Source organism: Prionailurus bengalensis, chromosome B3 (genome assembly GCF_016509475.1).
Source record: "Prionailurus bengalensis isolate Pbe53 chromosome B3, Fcat_Pben_1.1_paternal_pri, whole genome shotgun sequence".
Taxonomy (NCBI): Eukaryota; Metazoa; Chordata; class Mammalia; order Carnivora; family Felidae; genus Prionailurus; species Prionailurus bengalensis.
Genome location: NC_057355.1, coordinates 146297645 through 146316141, shown reverse-complemented (window position 1 = coordinate 146316141; position 18497 = coordinate 146297645). Strand labels below are relative to the sequence as shown.

The window sequence follows — 18497 nt, the reverse complement described above, 5'->3', positions numbered from 1 at the left end:
GAGGAGGTGGGGAGAGACAGATGGGGAAGGAGGGGGAAAGAAACAGATTGGTGGGGGGGGAGGGGGGAGGGGGGAGAAAGAAGGAAGAGAAAGAGAAAGAGAAAGACAAGGAAGAAGAGAAGAGGGGACAAAGAGGAAGCCGGCGCTGACCCACGCTTAAGGGCCGTGAAGGGCTGGAGCCCGCAGGCACAAGGAGCCACGCCTCTCACTACAAATTTAACAAGCATGCGCAGTCCGGGCCGAGCGCGGGGCGCTCAATAGATGGCAAGCCAGCACTGTGATTAAAGGCTAGTCTGGTCAGGCAGTGACTTCCCTGGAATCGAAATTGTTAACACCTAACACTGTATTACCTAGGCCATTCAATAAAACTCTATCTATAAAAAGCAAACTTTGGAAATGACCAAAGAGCATTACCAACATCTCGGGGACAACGTGGTCTGGGATGGAGCTGTCCCAGAAATCCCTGTGGATCAATCTATAGCAGTGCCCTTTAGACACTCTTCCCGCACGGCCTGCGAAGGAGAAACATCCAAACACCATTTGGCATTAATCACCTTCGCGTTAGCATAAATACGTATGTAAGAATAACCATTAAATATTAAGAAAAGCCCCTGTTATTTTCTTTTTTTTTTTTTTTTTTCAACGTTTATTTATTTTTGGGACAGAGAGAGACAGAGCATGAATGGGGGAGGGGCAGAGAGAGAGGGAGACACAGAATCAGAAACAGGCTCCAGGCTCTGAGCCATCAGCCCAGAGCCTGACGCGGGGCTCGAACTCATGGACCACGAGATCGTGACCTGGCTGAAGTCGGACGCTTAACCGACTGCGCCACCCAGGCGCCCCACCCCCTGTTATTTTCTACCAGACGAGGTCGGTAAAGACTTCAGAATAAGCTGGTGTTCAAAGACCTCTCGTGTAGGCAGATTAAGCACTGAAGTTTCCCCTGTGACCGACAGCATACAATGCGATGCGTTATTTCTAAAGAAAACCACGTTGGCCCCAATATGCAACGAAAATCAAAACATTTTAAATACAAGACATTTCCTGCAGATGCAAAGCTCACACTAATAAAAACACAAAAAGCATAGCTGGCAGGAGCCGGTGAGGCTCCCCCCGTGACGTGGCTGTGCAACGAGACATGTGTAGGCTGTCACTGTCGCCGTCTGCCTTGGGCTTCTCACCATGGCCATCAGTCCCGAAGCCTCCGCAAAGGCTGCCGTCATGACAGCTGCTTCACGTGAAATGAGGGCTCGGAACCAGGCCTGGCCCTCATGGACCACCATACGAGGACTCTTCTCTTGTGACTGTATTGCTTGTGGAGGACAAACTCCTCTATCCCTAAACATAATAAAATCTCCCAAGGAGAAAGAGGGGCGGGGAGGAGAAAGGGTGTCCTTAATAAATACCCAGCTTTTAAAAATGCAGCAGCCCTGGGGCGCCTGGGTGGCTCAGTCGGTAAAGCGTCCAACTCTTGACTTCGGCTCAGGTCATGATCTCATGGTTTGTGAGATTGAGCCCCGCGTCAGGCTCTGCATTGACAGAGAGGAGCCTGCTGGGGATTCTGTCCCTCCCTGTCTCTCTGCCCCTCCCCTGCTCACGTGTGCATGCACACATGCTCTCGCTCCCTCTCTCTCAAAATCAATAAACAAACATTTTTAAAAACGGGGCAGCCCAGGGAGGTTGTCTCCTTCCCCACCTGTGGAGTCAGGAAAGACGGAGGGGCGTCTGGACTCCTGCCCCCCACCTCCAGCTGTCTCCCCTGGTAGGTCCCTTCACCCGCGGGGAGTTGAGTGGAGAGTCCGGACTTCCAGCACTGCCATCATCACCCCCACCCTGCACCTTAACGTGCCAATGACAGGACTCTCTAAGTACAAAACTCCAAGGCAATGACAAAAGACAAAAGTGAAACCAACTCCTAGAACCAACTAGTGAACTCAGCAAAGCCACAGGGTACGAGATCAACACACAAAAGTCACTCACACGTCTATACACACGGCAGCAATGAACACGTAAAAACCGAAATTAAAAATGCAACGCCATTTCCAATCACCCCGAGAAAAATAAAATAGTTAGGATCTGCATGCTGAAAACAACACAAGCTGATTAAAAAAGTAAGTGGAGACACAAACCGTGTTCAGGGATTGAAGATCCAGCATAACAAAGACGTCGATTCTCCACAAACCGTCCTATGGGTTTAATGCAATTCCGATCAAAATCACAAATGAGTTTTTTGTAGACAGGGACAAGTTCATTCTAAACCCCGTGTGGGAGGGAGAAGCGTGACACTTCCGAAAGTAAAGAAGGCAGCGGGAGGGGCCCAGCAGGGTGCAGGGCAGGGAGAGGCGCACAGCGCCCGTGACACCGCACAAAGGCGCAGAAGCCACTCCGCGGGAAATTCAACGGTGCTGGAATGGGACACCCACGGGCAAAGAGATGAACCTCGCCCCTAACCTCACACCTCTCACAGAAGTTCATTCAAATGGGTCACAGCCATAAACGCAGAACACACATCTCCGAAACTGTGAGAAGAAAACGCAGGAGAAACCCCCCCAGGGACGCAGGCAGAGGTGAAGCGTTGACACGTGGCCCCCAACACCACCCAAAAGGAAGACGTCAGCCAAGTTAAAAGTTTTCTCTCCAAAAGACCCTCAGAAGAGGATGAAGAGACAACATACAGGACGGAGTGGGGGAGGGTGTGCAAACCACACATCCAGCATCTCTCAAAGGACTAGCATCGAGGTGGCAAGGAGAACTCGACTCGCCAGTCACCACGCACACGGTCCAACTCTAAACCGGGCCCAAGACAAAAACGGACACCTCGTTGCGGGCACACAGATGGCAGAGAAGCACAGGAAGAGGCGCCCACCTCATCAGCCGTCGGGGACACGTACGTTAAAATCACAAGGAGAGATTATCACACGCCTTCAGAATGGCTACAACGAAAACAGCCGTTAACACCAAATGCTGGCACCGGTGGGGAGAAAATGAATCGCACACACTGCTGGCAGGAGTGGAGCCACCACGCAGCCACCGTGGAAATCGACTGACACAGCTTCCTCTAAAACTAACCATATGCTTGCCGTGGCACCCAGTAATGGCACTCCTGGGCTCGTATCCCAGAGAAACGAAAACTTACATCCGCACAAAACCCGTACGTCAATATTCTTGGTGGCTTTATTGGCAACTGCCAGGAACCAGAGATGCTCCAACATCCTTCAAGAGGCGAATGGTACAATGGAATCCAGCAACAAGAACTACTGGGGTGCCTGGACGGCTCAGTCGGGTGACCGTCCAATTTGGTTTTGGCTCCCGTCATGATCTCAGAGTTTGGGGGTCCGAGCCCCCAGTCAGGCTCTGGGCTGACAGTGAGGCGTCTGCTTGGGATCCTCTCTCCCTCTCTCTGCCCCTCCCCTGTACATGTGCGTGCACGTGCTCTCTCCCTCATCCTCTCAAAATAAATCAATAAGGGCGCCTGGGGGGCTTAGCTGGTTGAGCGACCAACTTTGGCTCTGGTCACGATCCAGCGGCTCTTGAGTTCGAGCCCTGGGCCAGGCTCTGTGCTGGCAGCTCAGAGCCTAGAGCCTGCTTCATTCTTTGTCTCCCTCTCTCTGCCCCTCCCCTGCTCGTGCTCTCTCTCTCTCAAAAACAAACAAGCATTTAATGAATAAATAAGAGCTGTGGATACATGCAGCAATTTGGACAGATCTTAAGGATGTGGTGGTGAGTGAAACGAGCCCACCCCGAAAGTCCCCAGCTGCACGCTTCCACACGGATAACATCCTGGAAACGAAGGACAAAACGGGGAAGAACAGCGGCTGGCGGAGAGGCCAGTGCCAGGCAGCTCCTTCCGGGCAGCTGTCCTGTTCTGCATTCTGATGGCGGTGCTTACACGGGTCTGCACGTGACGTTAGACGGCAGAGAGGACACACACCGGGGCACGTGTAAAACTGAGCAGTGACGGTCTGTGGTCTACGTGTTGTACCGACACCGACCGCCTGATCCGGACGCTGCACTACGGTTCTGTGAGGTGTCGTTGCCAACAAGCTGGGAGATGCTGGCCTGTGTTTGAGAGACTCCAGGGACGATTTTCCAACTTCTCAAAGAAAGAATGTTTATTACAGAAATCTTGAACATACAGAAAAACAAAGGCTAAGACTCCTATAATCTCAAGACCCAAAGGCTTTTGTGTGTTTATTTCTAGTCATTTTTTTTCTAAGCATGGGACTTGTTTGGGGGGTAATTCTGGGTTGGGAGGCTAAGACACAGTAAGATGATTACAGTTTATTATCCTTTCTTTCGCTCAATTTTATAACAACACGTGACTCAACATACGGTTTTCCCAAAGCGATGAGAAGCTGGCTCCGGCCCTGAGTGACCTACCCACTCGCTCTCACGCCCTCTCTGGGCAGCCGTCTCGGGGGAGGCAGCAGAGCCCCGGGCTAAGGATGCGGACTGCAGCCGGAGCAGCACCCCCACTGTCCAGGACAGCCTGAGGCCGTCACCCCTTCTCTGCCTCTCCGTTGCACCAGTAAAATGTGAGGATGTCAACAGCGGACTAGGTCACGGGGTGGCAGGAGAATTAAATGAGTTCACGTTAAGTACTCAGAATCGTGCCCGGCGCATAGTAAGCACTCAATAAATGTTGCCTCGACTCTATTTTTGATGAGGTAGCTTTACTGCCCAACAGGTATTTTTGGAATGGCCCTTCGCCCACCCTCCCTAGAAGTTCTCTAATAAAACATAAGCCACACTCAGTCCATACCAAGACCTCTGTCCCCGGGGGCCAGTCCCCACAGGTGACAGTAGCAACCTACCTCCGTGCATCACAACCACACCTCCACTGTGATCAAAGCCCTCCAGACCCTGACAAACGCCTCCACACCCTCAACTCCCCAGCAGCACGCGTGCCGCAGCAAATGCTGAATGAACCTTCTGTGGAACCTGCTTAGGAAAAGCAACCCTAGAAGGATCAGAACTTGGACAGAAGACAGAGGAAGAATTATCAAAAGTTAATGAAAAATTATCAAAACTTTGGGGGCACCTGAGTGGCTCAGTCGGTTGAGCATCTGACTTCAGCTCAGGTCATGATCTCGCGGTTCGTGAGCGCGAGCCCCGCATCAGACTCTCTGCCGTCGGTGGGGAGCTCACTTCAGATCCTCTGTCCCCCTCGCTCTGCCCCTCCCCCATTTGTGCTCTCTCTCAAAAACAAAGAAAATATTTTTTAAAAATTATCAAAAATGTATCTGGTTTCCATAACTATTCCCCAAACGCTTTCTAAAATTCACCGCAGGGGTGCCTGGGTGGCTCGGTTAAGCGTCTGACTCTTGGTTTTGGCTCACATCACGATCTCATGGTTCGTGGGTTAGAGCCCCGAGTCAGGCTCTGTGCTGACAGCTCAGAGCCTGGAGCCTGCTTCGGATTCTGTGTCTCCTTCTCTCTCTGCCCCTCCCCTGCTCACACTCTGTCTCTCTGTCTCTCAAAAATAAACATAAAAAAAATAGAGATAAGTTAAAAAAAAATAAAATTCACTGCAAAAGACTATAGTGTTGAAATAATCACATGCCTGTCCGTTATATACAAAGACTGTCACCTAATTCTATGGATGAGAGGAGAATCACAAATTTAAATGCATAGTCTGACGATATGAGACACTGTTGCTTAAAACTTAAAACTGGTTTCAGTAAAGAAAGTATCTGCATAAGAGTAAAAAAACAAAAACCACAATGTTTTAAAACATCTGAATTTGCCACCAATTCGTTATTGTGCTGGAACACAAGTGCCTTACCTTTTCTCTGATTACAACTGGTTTTAGAGGCCCAACTCAATCGCAGACTCTGGTAATTCGTATCTTCATCACAAACCAGAGTTCTAGTCAAACAAAAATCTATAACTGTCATTTAAAAAAAGGAATGTAAACACCATGCCAACAAGAAGTAACTGTGTAATAATCACAACGCACAGGGATAAAACAGCAAGAAACATGCAGCCTTCAGATCAGTACACATTACAGAAGACTCTGGAAGAGCACTGGCTACTCCTTACCACCCAGGACAGATAGAGGCTGTGGCCACATTCTTTCTTCTATGGACAAGAGCCTCTGGGCACAAAGAGCATAAGCCCTGTAGACCCGACAAGCCTCAAGAAAAGCCCATCTGGACTGCACGCAAAAGAGGGTCAGAGGGCACAACGTGGGCAGCACAGAAGCGGCCACGATGCCGGGCTGCGGGGACTCACATCCCGGGGGGGAGGAGGCACGCTGCCTAGTCTCTCCGTGCTGCAGTGTCCTCGTCTGTGAAAGCTGGCTGCCGGAAGCCCCTCCAGCTCTCCTCTGGACTGATCGTCCCTGTCCTGACTGCAGTAAGCGGGCACGCTGGCCGGCAGGGTGCCGTCTTCTCTTTGCCCCTCTCCAGCCCTCCCATACCCTCACTGCCACTGCCCTCCTGGAAAACCTCTGCCTCGTTCAGTTCACCACCACCGCCCCTCCGTTATGGCTCCCCGGTCCCCACACCCTCCTCTACTGCTCCCACCCGAATTCTGGTGACTTCCAGGCCCAGGAAACCATGTGGGTGGCATTCAGGCTCCTGGTTCCATGAACCCTCTCCTCCGATCATCCTGTCCCCCACCTTCTAGCAGCCCTACCTGACACCAGCATCACAGTGACAGCAAGTGCCTCTCTCCAAACCTGCCTCCAGGCCTACCCAGCAATCCTTAATCCCTGCCGACGGCACCACAATCTGTCCATCTTGTGACCTGTTAGCTATCCCTCCACCCACCTCCTCACCTCCCTCTGTGCCCTCCCATTCTGATCTGCTGGGGTCCCCCCCCCCCCCCGTAGCCCTGGGGAACGTACTTCCCACCTCCACTGTGCGGCCCCTGGGACCAGGGAAGGACCGACCCATCGGGCCAGCAGGTTGACTGCCCCCCTTCCATCGCTGTCCACTAGGCTCGAGTGGCCCTCGGGGCACCTGGCCCGTCAACCCCCCACCTTTAGGGTCTTCTCCTCGACGCTCTATGGCCCCCCATTCTCAGTCTGCGCTGGCATCGTGCCTCTAGCTCACCAGGGGAAGCAGGGGTGGCAGAGGGCCCCATGAGCTCCCTCTGCCACCCGTCCTCACACTTGGCCCTTCCCCGGGAACAAGGGTAAGGTGCCCACGCGCACAAGGAGGCCCAGCGCCCACGCGGTACCCCATCGTATCCCTGCACAGGGACGAGGCTGCAGCCAGCAGGCCCCTCTCTCCCACGGCACCTCTGCACCTTTCCTGTCACCTAGACGCTGGGTCTCCCGTCCATCCAGGAAAGGTGTGCTCTTGGGCCCGGCCACTCTTCGGCAACCTCCCCGTTTCTCTGCTCCCCTTGACAGCAGCATGTGCTAACTGCACGGTCCCCAATGCCCCTCTCCTCCCCTCCCTCCCTAACCTCCAGCAAAACTGCTCTGGTCAAGGTCACCTATGATATCCACGTTGCTGACCCGATGGCCAAATTTCCAGTCTTCTCCAAACTTGACCAATCATCAGCATGACATGTTATCCACCCCGTCTTCCTCAAAGCCCTGACTCGGTTTCTACGTCTTTGCTGGCTGTGCCTCTGCAATTCATCACTGCCCCCCTTCAAACACCAGAAACGCCTTCCCCACGTGCCACCACCGCCCGCCAGTCTCCGGGCCTGCACAGCCAAGTGTCCGCGGACGGGCAGCAGGTGCCTCACCGTGCCGCTCCGGCTGCCACAGTCCCACACCAGATCCCCCAGCACACCTACCAGATAGGGCCCTACGGCCACCATCCCCCTGTAACCCGCCGCCGATTCTTGTCCGCACTAGTCACACCCTCCTTCCTCACTCAGCCCGCCAAGCCCCCTGCCTCACTGCGGGTCTGTCCCTGAATGAGCCTCCAGACGATGTCGTCCCTGCTCTCCAAATCCTGTCTTGCCAGCAAAACCCTAAGCCTTCACACGCCCCGGAAGGCTCTGCGTGACCCGGTACCCCATTACCTCCTCGACCTCGCCCTCCAACCACGTCCTCCCCGCTCACCTGCGCCAGCTCCCGGCCTCCCCGTTTCCTGCACTCGCTCCGCAGACTCTGAGCCTCAGCTCCTCCTAGGCTCTTCCCCACGCGCCCACCCCTCCCCGGCCGTTCGGCCAACAGCGTCTGCTGTCCTTCCCACGACTCCCTCCTCCACGTCCGCCTCCTGCACGCACCGTCACTTCACCTGCCACGAGCTCTGGTCTTATTCATCGCCTATCACCCACCCCTGAAGGTGTCATGAGAACGCGGACTTTCTCCTGGTGACTATCTCCCCAGCACCTAGAACGGTCCCCGGCGTGGAGACCAGACACTGCCACGTTCCGTGGGTACGTGTGTATCTGTCCAGCCACGCCGTCCCTGCTGCTCCTCAACCCTGAACCGCCTCCTCCCACAGCTCACTCCTCACTCAGTTCAGGTCTTGTCCAAATACTGCGTCCTCGGCCAGGCATTCCCTCATCACCCTAAAAGCTCATCTTCCCAAGGACCGTAGCCCTCTGATGTACCTTCCCTACAGGGAGCACTCTGCTCCACCCGCAATGACACGTGTCTCTGACTGCCGTCTGTCTGTCTCTGCCAGCAGAATGCAATCGCCCTGAGACGGGCCTTCTGCCCATTCACCACCGTGCTCCCGGCACCCAGAGCAGTGCCTGGCACATGGGGAGCTTCAAACTACGAATTAACGAATTTAGGAAATCCATGAACAAAGCAATCAAGGACATGCACGCAGAACGCTAAGTCAGGAAGGGCTCCCTGCCGAGCCGACACAGCGCCCTGCTACGCTTCCCCCTTTCCCCGACGCTCCTGCCTCACCCCCCTCCAGCCACAGAACTCCACCTGGGGCAGCCCCAGGCCCCACTGTCCACCAAGGCCCTCGAAGTGCCCCCGGGAGAGGAGGAAGTGGTGAACTACGAGTGCAGAGAAGCTGTACGAACCTGCTTTTCTAAATTCTCTCTTGCAACAGCCAAGAGTTGGGGAAGAGGAGGAAGAGCAACCCCTCAAGGGGCAAGCGGGCCTCTAAGTACTGTGCTTTATGTCGGGGAGAAAACAGAGAAGCATCTTACCGTACTTGACGTCTGGAACTGTGATGGAGCTTTCTGCAATGTTGGTGGACAGAATAATCTATCGAACATAAAAAAAAAAAAAAAGCATCTGACGTTCCTGCTATATACTGGAAACACTGGGCAAAATTAAAAAAGAAAAAAAAATTCAAGCTCAAAAATTATTTAAAAGATTGTTAACGTAGACAATGGACTCAAAATTTTAAATTAACAGTTTTCCTATTTTCTATAAAACACAACTGATCAAGGGTCTGGGAGGAGGCTGGGGGGAATCAACGTGGGGGCAGGGGGGCCTCAGCAGCCAAACCTGTATACCTCGAGGCTCTGCCCCACACCGGGGTGGGGCCCTGGGCCACCTACTTACCTCCCTGTCCTCAGAGACGCCACGCAGACAAGAATAATGATGCCCACCCACAGGCTCGCCGTGAAGATCACAGGAGTTAACAGATGTAAAGTGCTTCCAACTGCTCCCGGCACAAAGCACGGGTTCAATCACCAGTACCTACGGACCCGCAGTGCCTAAGTCACAGCGCCCAGGCACTGGACACGTGCTCTGCGCCAGGCACTGTGACACGACCGTAACTCAAGTCCAGATGTACATGGCTATAATTCACCTCCCTAACAGCTCTACGTTCCAACAGAAGTTCAGTCTCACAAAAGCCGTTTGCTAAGACACACTACAGGTGACAGGGACCCAGGCCATCTATCTGTTCAGGTCCACATGCATGACCTTAACTGCTACCCCTCTTCCTGGCATAATCACTGGATGCCCACAAAGCCTGGCAACACGGCAGGTGCTTAAAAGCAACAGGCAAGAAGCCAGACAAAGACAGCCGTCCCAGACCTCGGACACAGTGCTTCCGGGGTCCTGGGATTAGCACGGGGCAAAAGGCACGACCAAGCTAACACCCAAAGGAAGGGCTGAGCCTGCACCGTGCAGGGGCCGGCCACCCCTGGAGGTTCCACACATTTGCCAGGAAGCGAGGGGGCTGGGTTGTGCGTCTGAGGTTCCGGACCACCGTCAGCAGCTCTGGAAGGGTTGTGCTAAGACGCTGCCACGGCTCACGCACAACCTGAGGTTAAACCCGTCCCCCTTCACCGGGACTAAGAATGCGGGTTCCACCCAAGGCCGCGGGGCAGTGCTGCAGACACCACAACCGTCCCACAGTCTGAGAAACGCCAAGAGGTGAGAAGCATCAGAATCCACCAGCAACAACACCCTGAAGTGGAGGAGGTAAAGAATACTAGCAACCGACCGACAAAACAAAAGACGAGAAAGAAGCAACACACGCGGCTCCTCGGGCAAGTACGCGTCCGGGTGAGTCACGGCCAGCTGCGGCGCGCGTCAGGCCAGCTAGCGGAGGTGTCCGCGCTCCGCGACGGCACAGTCTCGGCGGAAAATGTGCCTGAAGTGCTCGCAAGTCCCCTCCCGGTTTCCTACCTTTCTGTACCCAGGAACTGGACTTAGAAACACGTTATTCTGTTCTTCTAAAGTCACACTTGAATGGAGTGGATAAACCTGTAACCTAGGGAACAGATTAACGAAATAACATGTCCATAAAGAACAGAAGTGAGGACACACAAAAGTGAGCAACTGTTTACTGAGCTGATCGGACTCCTTTAGGGCAGAAACAATAACGGAACAGTAAAGACAGAGCCACATCATTTGAAACATACCTTTTGTGAACCATGTTTGTGAGAAGTTCATGCATGTAGTTTATTTCACCCAGACCTGGAGACGAAAAACAGTGGAGAGAGGAAAAAAGATGTATTTGCTGCTTAAAAAACAACCTTTAAATGAGATGACATCCTTTTCAAAAAAAGGCCCTACCAATTCATTTTGACTTTGTTATCCTGTTTGCCCAATTACATCTCAATTACAAATAAAAATGTACAATGACATTGACCACCGATAACTCAAAAATATGAAAAAAAAAAAAAAAACATTCTTCTGGTGTTTCCCTTCCCACAACAGTGACCGCCTGCAAGTGTGGCCATCCGAATAATTACATTTCTTTTTTATTTCCCACTGATTTTTCCAAACTTTCTATGGTCAACAGGCAACATTTTACAACCAAAAAATAGTACTCAAAAAGTCCTGGTCACACAGATAGGCTAAATTTTTTTCATTAGGTTTAAAAAATGTCTATGGATACATCAAACTTTCATGTGCTCTTGTCCCAACCTGAACTATCAACCCTGTAATGTGCTGAACTGTGTCCTCCAAAGAGGTGCTAAGTCCTAACCGCAGTACCTGAGAACATGGTTCTGTCTGCAAACGGCATTACTGCGGACGTAACGAGCTAAGGTGAGGTCAGACTGGAGTGGACGGGACCTTACTCCAATAGGGCTGGTGTCCCCATAAGAGGAAGGGAGAGGGACACACAGAGAGAGCGCCACGTTAACAAGGGAGGCAGAGATAGGAGGGACGCAGCCACAAGCCAAGGAACGCCAAGGATGGACGGCCGGTGGCTGCTGGAAGCCGGCAGAGGCAAGGGAGGGTTCTACCGGGAGCCCCAGAGGGAGCAAGGCCCTGCTGACACCTTGATTTCGAACTCCTGGCCTCCAGAGCAGTGAGAGAATAAATTCCCATTGTTTTGAGCCTTACACTTCGTAGCATTGTTACAGCAGTCCCAGAGAACGAATACAGAACGGCTCCCAAAAGATCAATTCACAAAATAAACATCTATCCAACCTGCGTTCACATAAACACGTAACAGACACAAGACAAAGTAAACTGTAAAATACCGTTCATAAAAATTTGCCGCAGACAATGTTTAACAGTTAGAAGGCATTTATCTCCTTTTTAAGTATTCCTGGGCTAGTACACCGTGGCTCTGCTTTGGCCACACTTCTCCTTCATACGCCACCACACGCACAGCAGTCTTTGATAAACGTTTATTGGGGTAACTGCAACCCCACCCCACTGGCAGCGATGGTTGTTTCCTGGGTACAAAATTAATCCACAGCAACATAAGCAAAACATAACTGAAGCTGCAAACTCAAATGGTGCATCCCAAAATTACGTAAGCTACTTTGATTCAGGGTTTTTGTTCTCCAAAACTACTTGTACAAAGACTCATGTGCTATCATTACCTTTTCACAACAAAAAATACGTAAATTATCGTCACGATGTGTCACCAAACTATACCACTGTATTTAAAAAACCAAAAACCTCATTTTGAAAAAGTACAATTTACCACAAATTAATCTTTCTCAGGTAATTCACAAGGCCGATCTCCCAAATATTGAGACAGGGACACAAGGACTTTTCTGATGACTCTCATGGTGTCACAGCAGCAACATCGTCATTAAGTAAGCTTTGCGTGTACGATGATGGCGATCACCTCACATTTACGACGATATATGTGAAACGGCAAATTTAACAAAGCCGATTACTTCATTGAAAATTTGGAAGCAGATAAAACTGGCTTTAAAAAATTACTCTTAAAAATAAGTTAATTAAATAAAATAAAAATTAAACTCTTGGGACACCTGGGTGGCTAGTCGGTTAGGTGTCAAAATCAACAAGTCTATGTTGATGGGGCAGAGCCTGCTTGAGATTCTCTCTCTCCCTCTCCCTCTGTCCCTCCCCTGCTCATGCTCTCTCCCTCTCAAAGTAAATAAATTAACTTTTAAAAAAAAAAGGATCAGGGCACCTGGGTGGCTCAGTCAGTTAAGTGTCTGACTTCAGCTCAGGTCACGGTCTCACCGTTCATGGGTTCTGTGCTGACAGCTCAGAGCCTGGAGCCTGCTTCGGATTCTGTGTCTCCCTGTCTCTCTGTCCCTCCCCTGCTCATGCTCTGTCTCTTTCTGTCTCTCTCTCTCTCAAAAATAAAGTGTAAAAAAATTTTTTTTTTAAAAAAGGAAGAAAGCCTACAAAAGTAGAAGCACAATTAAAAAAAAACTGAAAAAAAATTAAACTCTTCATCATCATTTTAGCAATGCAAAGGTTACGATAAGAGATCAAACTGAAAACCACATGTGCTCATGTTCTCGGGGTCTAAAAAGACTAAACACACAGAGCCAAGTACCATTTTTCACAAAATGGGCTAGACACAAACACAGCCTCCATCAAGGGCATTATAATTCCAGGCCACAAGCATGACACTCACCTGGCAAAAACACCAACACGCTGCTCCGCTCCGCCACAAACTGGGCACCCGACGAGCTCTTGCTCCTGTTACAAATGTGAGTGCACAAACGTTAATCTGGCAAAAGTAGCCACTGCTGGTCTAGAACCCCGACAGCCCAGGCTTCTGATCGCGAAAGTCTCATACAGATCATCCAGCATGTTTTCTTGTATGTAAGAAAACACAGAGGTCCTGGGACATGGTCCCACAGTCACTGGGGGTGCCCAAGAGTCTTGATTCCCATAAAACTCATCTGCCAAACTTTCCCTTGAAATTTAGTTATTGTAATCGAGAATCTCAAAATACAAAACTTTTAAAATAACTACAAGTAAAACTTAAACTCAAACCATCAGCTTGCCTTCCCACTCCTGTCAAAATATTTCCTCGGTGTGAAATCAGAACTTTGGTTCTCTGCACACCGCGAGCTCTCCTCGTGCAGGCAGACGGGGCAGTAACAAAACAGACAAACAAGGTCCCTGCTCTTTGTGGAGCTCACATTCTAGCAGGAGGGAGAGACCAGAGACAGGCAAGCAAATCAGGTGTCTTCAGTTTAGCAGTAAGACACTGTCAGGAACAGATGGGGGCCCAGAGACGCTGTGTTGCAGTCATTAGCTAATCTCCACACCCCTTCTCCTCTGCAGGTACTGGTCCCAGCAGAGCCCAGACTGCTGTTGATCAGCTCTTCCAAGAATTAATAAAGACTAGAGTGAAAACTAGTAAGATAAAGTAAAACAACAACAACAAAAATCAATAAACTCAAACCCAGGTCTCTGAAAAGATCAATGAAATGGACAAATCTTGGGGCCCCCTGGGTGACTCAGTCTGTTAAGCGTCTGACTTCGGCTCAGGTCATGATCTTGCAGTTCGTGAGTTCGAGCCCCACATCAGGCTCTGTGCTGACAGCTCAGAGCCTGTGGCCTGCTTCCGATTCTGTGCCTTCCTCTCTCTCTGCCCCTCCCCTGCTCACATGCTATCTCTCTCTCTCAAAAATAAACATTTAAAAAAAATTTTTATAAAAAAAAAAACAGAAATGGGCAAATCTTTAGCTTTTGACCAAGAAAAAAAGAGAGAAGATTCAAAATACTAGAATGAGAAATGAAAGGGGCGCCTGGGTGACTCAGTTGGTTGAGCGTCCAACTCTGGACTTTCGCTCGGTTGTGATCCCACAGTCATGGGTTCAAGCCCTGCATCGGGCTCTGTGCTGACCATGTGGAGCCTGCTTAGGATTCTGTCTCCCTCTCTTTCTACGCCTCCCCAGTTCACACATGTGCTCTCTCTCAAAATAAGTAAACATTTTTTTAAAAAATGAAAGAAAGGGCATTACTTTACAGAAATACAGAGGATTACAGAGGAATACGATGGAAAACTGTACACCAACAAAGTAGATACTTGACAGGAGATGGACACATTCCTAAATAGACACAAACTATTAAAACTCACCCAAGGGGGAAAAAAAATGTGAGGGCACCTGGGTGGCTCAGTCAGTTAAGCGCTGGATTTCGGCTCAGGTCATGATCTCACGGTTCATGGGTTCGAGCCCCGCATCAGGCTCTGTGCTGATGGCTCAGAGCCTGGAGCCTGCTTTGGATTCTGGGTCTCCCTCTCTCTCTGCCCCTCCCAACTCTCACTCTGTCTCCCAGAGCTCTCTCAAAAACAGAGATTAAAAAAATTTTCTTTTAATCTGAATATGCTTATAATAAAGCAATAAACTGAACTGAGAAGTTTAAAATTACTCGTAAAGAAAAGCCCAGACCCAATGGCTTCACAGCAGAATTCTACCAAACATTCAAAGAATCGATACCAATTCTTCACAAACTTGCGAAAAACAAGACATTTCCCAACTTATTTAATGAGGCCAGTACCAGACAAAAAAAATCACAAGAAAACTACAGACAAGACCTCTTGTACCTATGGATGCCAAGAGTCCTCAACAAAATACAAGCAAGCCAAATCCAGCAACATACGGAAAGGACTGTGCAGCATGACCAAGTGGGATTTATCCCAGGGATGCAGTCGCTTTAATACCTAAAAATCAGTGGGTCCTAAGAAACTTAACAGAAGACCATGGGGGAGGGGAAGGAAAAAAAAAAAAGTTAGAGATGGAGGGAGCCAAACCATAAGAGACTCTTAAAAACTGAGAATAAACTGAGGGTTGATGGGAGGGTGGGGGGTGGGAGGGAGGGGAGGGTGGGTGATGGGCATGGAGGAGGGCACCTGTTGGGAGGAGCACTGGGTGTTGTATGCAAACCAATCACAATAAATTTCATATTAAAAAAAATAAAAATATCTTTAAAATATACCTACAAATCAATTAATTTAATACATTATATTAGCAGAAGAAAAACAAATTTCACATCATTACCTCAACAGACCCAGATAAACCATTTAAACAAAATCTAACACTTTTTCACAAAAAGTTTTAAGAAGATAATAAAATAAAATCTAAACACTCAACAAACCAGCAACAGAAGTTTACTCCCTCAACCTGATGAAGGTCATCCACCCACAAGGAGCCCACAGCACACATGATACTTCACGGTCAAAGACGGGAGGCTTCCCCTGAGATCACAGACCAGACAAGGATACCTGCTCCTCCACTTCCGGTCGGCACTGTGGTGAAGGCGCTAGGGCATCCAGATTGGAAAAGAAGAAATAAAACTATCTCTGTTCATAAACGACATGACCTTGGGTACCCTACCAGAAATGGGGCACCTGGGTGGCTCAGTCGGTTAAGTGTCCGACTTCGGCTCAGGTCATGCATGATCTCTCAGCTTGTTAGTTCAAGTCCCGCATCAAGCTCTGTGCTGACAGCTCAGAGCCTGGAGCCTGCTTCGGATTCTGTGTCTCCCTCTCTCTCTGCCCCTCCCCTACTTGTTCTCTCTCTCTGTCTCTCAAAATTAAACATTAAAAAAAGTTTTAAAAAATCCTACCAGAACTAATAAATGACCTCAGCAAAGTTGCAGGATAAAAGATCAATACACAAAAATCAACTGTTATTTTGATACATCTGCAATGATCAAAAAATGAAATTAAGAAAATAATTTCATTCACGATAACATCAAAAGGAGTAAAACACAGAAATGTGTTTGACAAGATAAGTGCAAAACTTATACTTTGAAAATTACTAAGCATTGTTGAAAATGATTTTTAAGAATCTAAAGAAATAGGAAAAGATCTCGTACTGGAAGACTGAATACGGTCATAGTTAAGATGGTAACACTCCCCAGATCTCCAGACTCAACCCAATCCTTTTCAGAGTCCTGGCTTCCCTGTAGAAATGGGCAGACTGATTCTAAAGTTCACCTAGGAGCACGAGGAACTTGGAATAGCCAAAACAATCCTGAGTAAGAATGAAGTTAGAAGACTCCTACTTCCAATTTCAGAATTACTTCAAAACAGTGGTAACCAAGGTGGTGTGGTACTAGCCCAAGGACAGACACAGAGACCAACGGAAGAGAATTTAGAGTCCGGAAATAAACCCATCCATACGTCTATGGCCAACTCATCTTCAAGAAGGTGCCAACACACAATGGGCACAGGAGAGTCTTTGAACCAACAGTGCTGGGACGAGTGGTTAGCACACAAGCCCAAGAATGAAGCTAGACTCTCACCTCACATGTACATAAAACTGAATTCAAAGACCTAAGACCTAAATGAAACGCCAAAACTGTAACACCCTTAGAAGAAAACAAGGGGTAAATCTTGATGAGCCTGAACCTGGCAATGGATCCTTAGCTATGACACCAAAAGCATGAGCAACAAAAGAAAAACTAGACAAATTAGACTTTACCAAAATTAAAACCTTTTGTGCTTCAAAACCACCAGCAAGAAAGTAAAAAGACAGCTGTCAGGATGCAAGAAAATATTTACAAACCATGTATCTGGTAAAGGGCTTGTATCTAGAATATACAAAGAATCCTTATGATCAGTAAAAAAAACAAAAACAAAAACAAATAATCCAATTAAAATCGGACAAAGGACGTATGCCTCTAAATATACACACGCGCGCCTTTAAAGAGGATATACAAATGGCCAATAAGCTCCTAAAAAAGATGTTCAACATCATCAGTCATCAGCAACATGGAAGTCAAAACCACAACGTCATACTACATCACACACACCAGGATGGCTGGAATCAGAGGTCAGACATCAACCAGTACTGGAAAGGACGTGGAGAAACGGGGACCCTCACGAGCTGCTGGTGGGAATGTAAAATGATCCAGGTGCTCTGGAAACCAGTCCGGCAGGTCCTCGACTGGTTAAACACAGAGTTACCATATGGGCCGACAATGCCCCTCCTAGGTATATATACCCAAGAAAAATGAAAATACACATCCACACAAGTACCTGTACATGAACTTTCACAACAGCATTCTGCACAAAAGCCGAAAGGAGAAAGAGAACCTAAGTCACCATCAATACACAAGTGGATAAATGAAATGTGGTGTATCCTACGACAGAGGACTGACTCAGTCATAAAAAGGAAGAAAGTCCCAATACACACTACAACATGGACGAGCCGTGAAAACCCACAATAAGTGAAAGAGGTCAGTCACCAAAGATCACATCCTACAGGATTCCACTTACATGAAAGTCAAGAACAGGGGAACCTATAGGGACAAAAAGTTGATTAGTGGTTGCTTAGGACCAGGGGTGAAGGGGAAGAATGAGGAAGAGAGTGAAAGGGTCAGGGTTTCTTTCTAAGGTGATGAAGATATTCTAAAATGGGCCGTGGTAATGGTGCCGCGTATGTGTGAATATTCCAGAAACTACTCAACTGTACAGCTTAAAGGGGTGCATCATATGTTATGTAAATAGTATCTTGATAAAGCCATTTTAAAAATGAGGGGGAGGGGCGTCTGGGTGGCTCAGCAGGTTGGGCGACCGACTTCGGCTCAGTTCATGATCTCACAGTTTGTGAGTTCAAGCCCCACACTGGGCTCTGTGCTGACAGCTCAGAGCCTGGAGCCTCCTTCGGATTCTGTCTTCCCCTCTCTCTGCACCACCCCCCCCACTCACACTCTGTTTCTCTCTCTCGAAAATAAACATTAAAAAAAATTTTTTAATGAGGGGAAAAGGAAGGGGAACAGAGAGAGGCGAACAGGATGCTCCATTTGCCACAAAGCTAACAAACAGGTGGAAGTCAATGAGCATTTTCCCCAGGGAACAAGGGTCAGAAGCCTTCACAATGGAAAAGAAGTCTGTGGGCCTTCTCTAAAGATACAGTAACTACAATGACGACATTATAAACCTTCCTAACCACCAAGAAAAAATTTTAAAACGAAA

At 49.0% G+C, this 18497-nt stretch overlaps 1 protein-coding gene across 1 annotated transcript in view; it reads right to left on the bottom strand.

Annotated features, from left to right (window-relative positions):
• The window catches only part of TDRD9 (tudor domain containing 9), a 118260-nt gene that overhangs the window by 57569 nt on the left and 42194 nt on the right, over positions 1-18497 (bottom strand). The window contains exons 9-14 of the mRNA XM_043554410.1: positions 13194-13258; positions 10756-10810; positions 10520-10604; positions 9082-9139; positions 5786-5890; positions 415-512 (exon numbers count right to left, since the gene is read on the bottom strand). Coding sequence (XP_043410345.1) covers positions 415-512; positions 5786-5890; positions 9082-9139; positions 10520-10604; positions 10756-10810; positions 13194-13258 — 466 coding nt within the window. The remainder of the gene's footprint in view (positions 1-414; positions 513-5785; positions 5891-9081; positions 9140-10519; positions 10605-10755; positions 10811-13193; positions 13259-18497) is intronic.